The sequence below is a fragment of the Capsicum annuum genome, chromosome 9 (genome assembly GCF_002878395.1).
Source record: "Capsicum annuum cultivar UCD-10X-F1 chromosome 9, UCD10Xv1.1, whole genome shotgun sequence".
NCBI lineage: Eukaryota > Viridiplantae > Streptophyta > Magnoliopsida > Solanales > Solanaceae > Capsicum > Capsicum annuum.
The window spans coordinates 22,364,880-22,366,984 of NC_061119.1; the positions used below are offsets into that span (position 1 = coordinate 22,364,880).

Below are 2,105 nucleotides of genomic sequence, written 5' to 3' on the forward strand. Positions count from 1 at the left end.
TATATATATATATATATATATATAAATAGAGATAAAACAATAACTTAGTGTATCCCGATAAGCTAAAATCGAAACCGAACCGCTTACCCAATAAAATTTTTATAAAATCAATAAAAGACCGTTAACCCAATAACCCAATAATATTTTTATCGGTTTGGTTTATCGGTCGATTTGATTTTTGCACACTCCTACTATTAACTCCCTCTTTATCAAAGTAGTTGACCCTTTTTTTAATCCCTTGTTGACTTGATACTCATTAATAATTTTATTTTAGATGTATATTTTACTAAATTAATTTTATTAAAAATATTTTAAAATTCTAAATTTAGTTACTATTACTATAGTCATTTAATACTAAAAGTATTTTAAGAAAAAAATAAAACTTTCTTCACTCATAAAAATTAACAACTACTCCCTCTAATTTTTTTTATTTGCTCCCTTATTTTTTGTGAGTCAATTTGAGTAAGTTACAAAGCTAAAATATATTAGATTAATTTAATTCTTTAAAATTAAATTTTATATATTCAAAAATCATATAAAAAATACTATAAATAATAATTTTTATTTTTTAAAATTAATTAATAATGTTGATCAAAATTTCTATCATCTAACTCTAAAAATTAAAAGAAAGCAAATAAAAAAAATGAAGCAATTGAAATATTAAGTTTTATTATGAGGATCACTAAAATCTTTGTAGAACATATATTGTGGTGAAGGTAGGTCCCAAATCTTAGGAACCCCATTTATTTCTCCGGTGGAGATACGCGCATATTTGACATATATTGTGATGATTGTGGGTCCCAAATCTTAGGAACCACTTATTTCTCGGGTATAGATACGCGCATATTTTGTGATGTCATTGCATACGCGCATTATATTCAAGTAACGCTGACTCTTGCAAATGAAGTCTCAAACATTACAAATCACCCCGCAAAGGCCCAATAAAATAATTACTTTATTTTTTTTGACTTGACACGCCTTACAAAAAATATTTATTAAGTATTTATTTTACTAAATTAATTTGATTAATTATATTTTAAAAATATAAATTAAAGTAAATATACTTTATTTAGTTATTTAATATTAAAAATAATATTACAAAAATATAATAAAATACTTTTTATTTTATCAAAAGGAATAATTAAAGTGAAATAAATATTTGTAGAAAGAGAGTAAATTGAAATAAATATTTAAAGAAAAAATATCAACTAAAATAAAATATGTAGGGAGTAGTAGTATAAAATAACACCAAATAGTCCAAGTCCAAATTCATAAAACTTGTCTCCCAAGCTTAGGAGGACCTTAGTATCCCCGGAATTTCTCCTATAAATTCTCCATCCATTTATCATTTTACTCTTATATTCTCTATAGACTTTTTTTTGGCCTAAATTTTCAAACGAGTTAAGTTGTTTCATTACGGGCAAAACCACCGGAAATGTGTCCAACGGGAAGTATTTTGTATTCTGAAGCTACCGGAAAGCCAAATCTCCGGTCAGCATTCGACATTTTGGACGTTGACCGTGATGGAAAGATAAGCAGGGACGATCTCCGAACATCATATGGTGGATTCGTCGGCGATTCTGAAGACGACGTGATTGGTACGATGATGACGCTAGCCGATTTCAACAAAGACGGATACGTTGAATTCGAGGAATTCGAGAAGGTTCTAGACAGTTGTGGAAGCAGAAAGGATGATGAGAAAAGGAGAAATGGAACGTTAGGAGGGGTGAATGTAATGGAGGATGTTTTCAAGGTGATGGACAAAGATGGTGATGGCAAAGTTGGGCATGAGGATCTTAAGAGTTACCTGAATTGGGCTGGGCTTCAAGTGGATGATGATGATGTTAAGGCCATGATCAAATTGGGCCCTGGTCATGGTAATGATGGTGTTACCTATGAAGGTTTTCTTCAGATTTTGTCTCTTTGATTTGTTACTCCCAAATCCTATAATATGTAACGCAGAGAAGATTGATGACGATGATAAATGTTAGATTTGGTGAATAATGTATTTCTCAAAGAATTTTGTAAGTTCAAAGTAGCGTGTTTCTATTGGCATATTCGGAAAATTTTGTTTGTGAAAGGATAAAAACTTGGTTTAACGAGCA

General features: G+C 29.6%; 1 protein-coding gene across 1 annotated transcript; it reads left to right on the top strand.

Moving 5' to 3' along the window:
- The first annotated feature begins 1,208 nt into the window (after window positions 1-1,208).
- LOC107842961 (calcium-binding protein CP1) lies at window positions 1,209-2,105 on the top strand. Its single transcript, XM_016687048.2, has one exon. The coding sequence runs from the start codon at window positions 1,436-1,438 to the stop codon at window positions 1,925-1,927; it is 492 nt and encodes a 163-aa protein (XP_016542534.1). The 5' UTR covers window positions 1,209-1,435; the 3' UTR covers window positions 1,928-2,105.

Bases quoted from the DNA above. Each gene is read 5' to 3' on its own strand.
- LOC107842961 (XM_016687048.2), top strand. From the start codon at position 1,436: ATGTGTCCAACGGGAAGTATTTTGTATTCTGAAGCTACCGGAAAGCCA.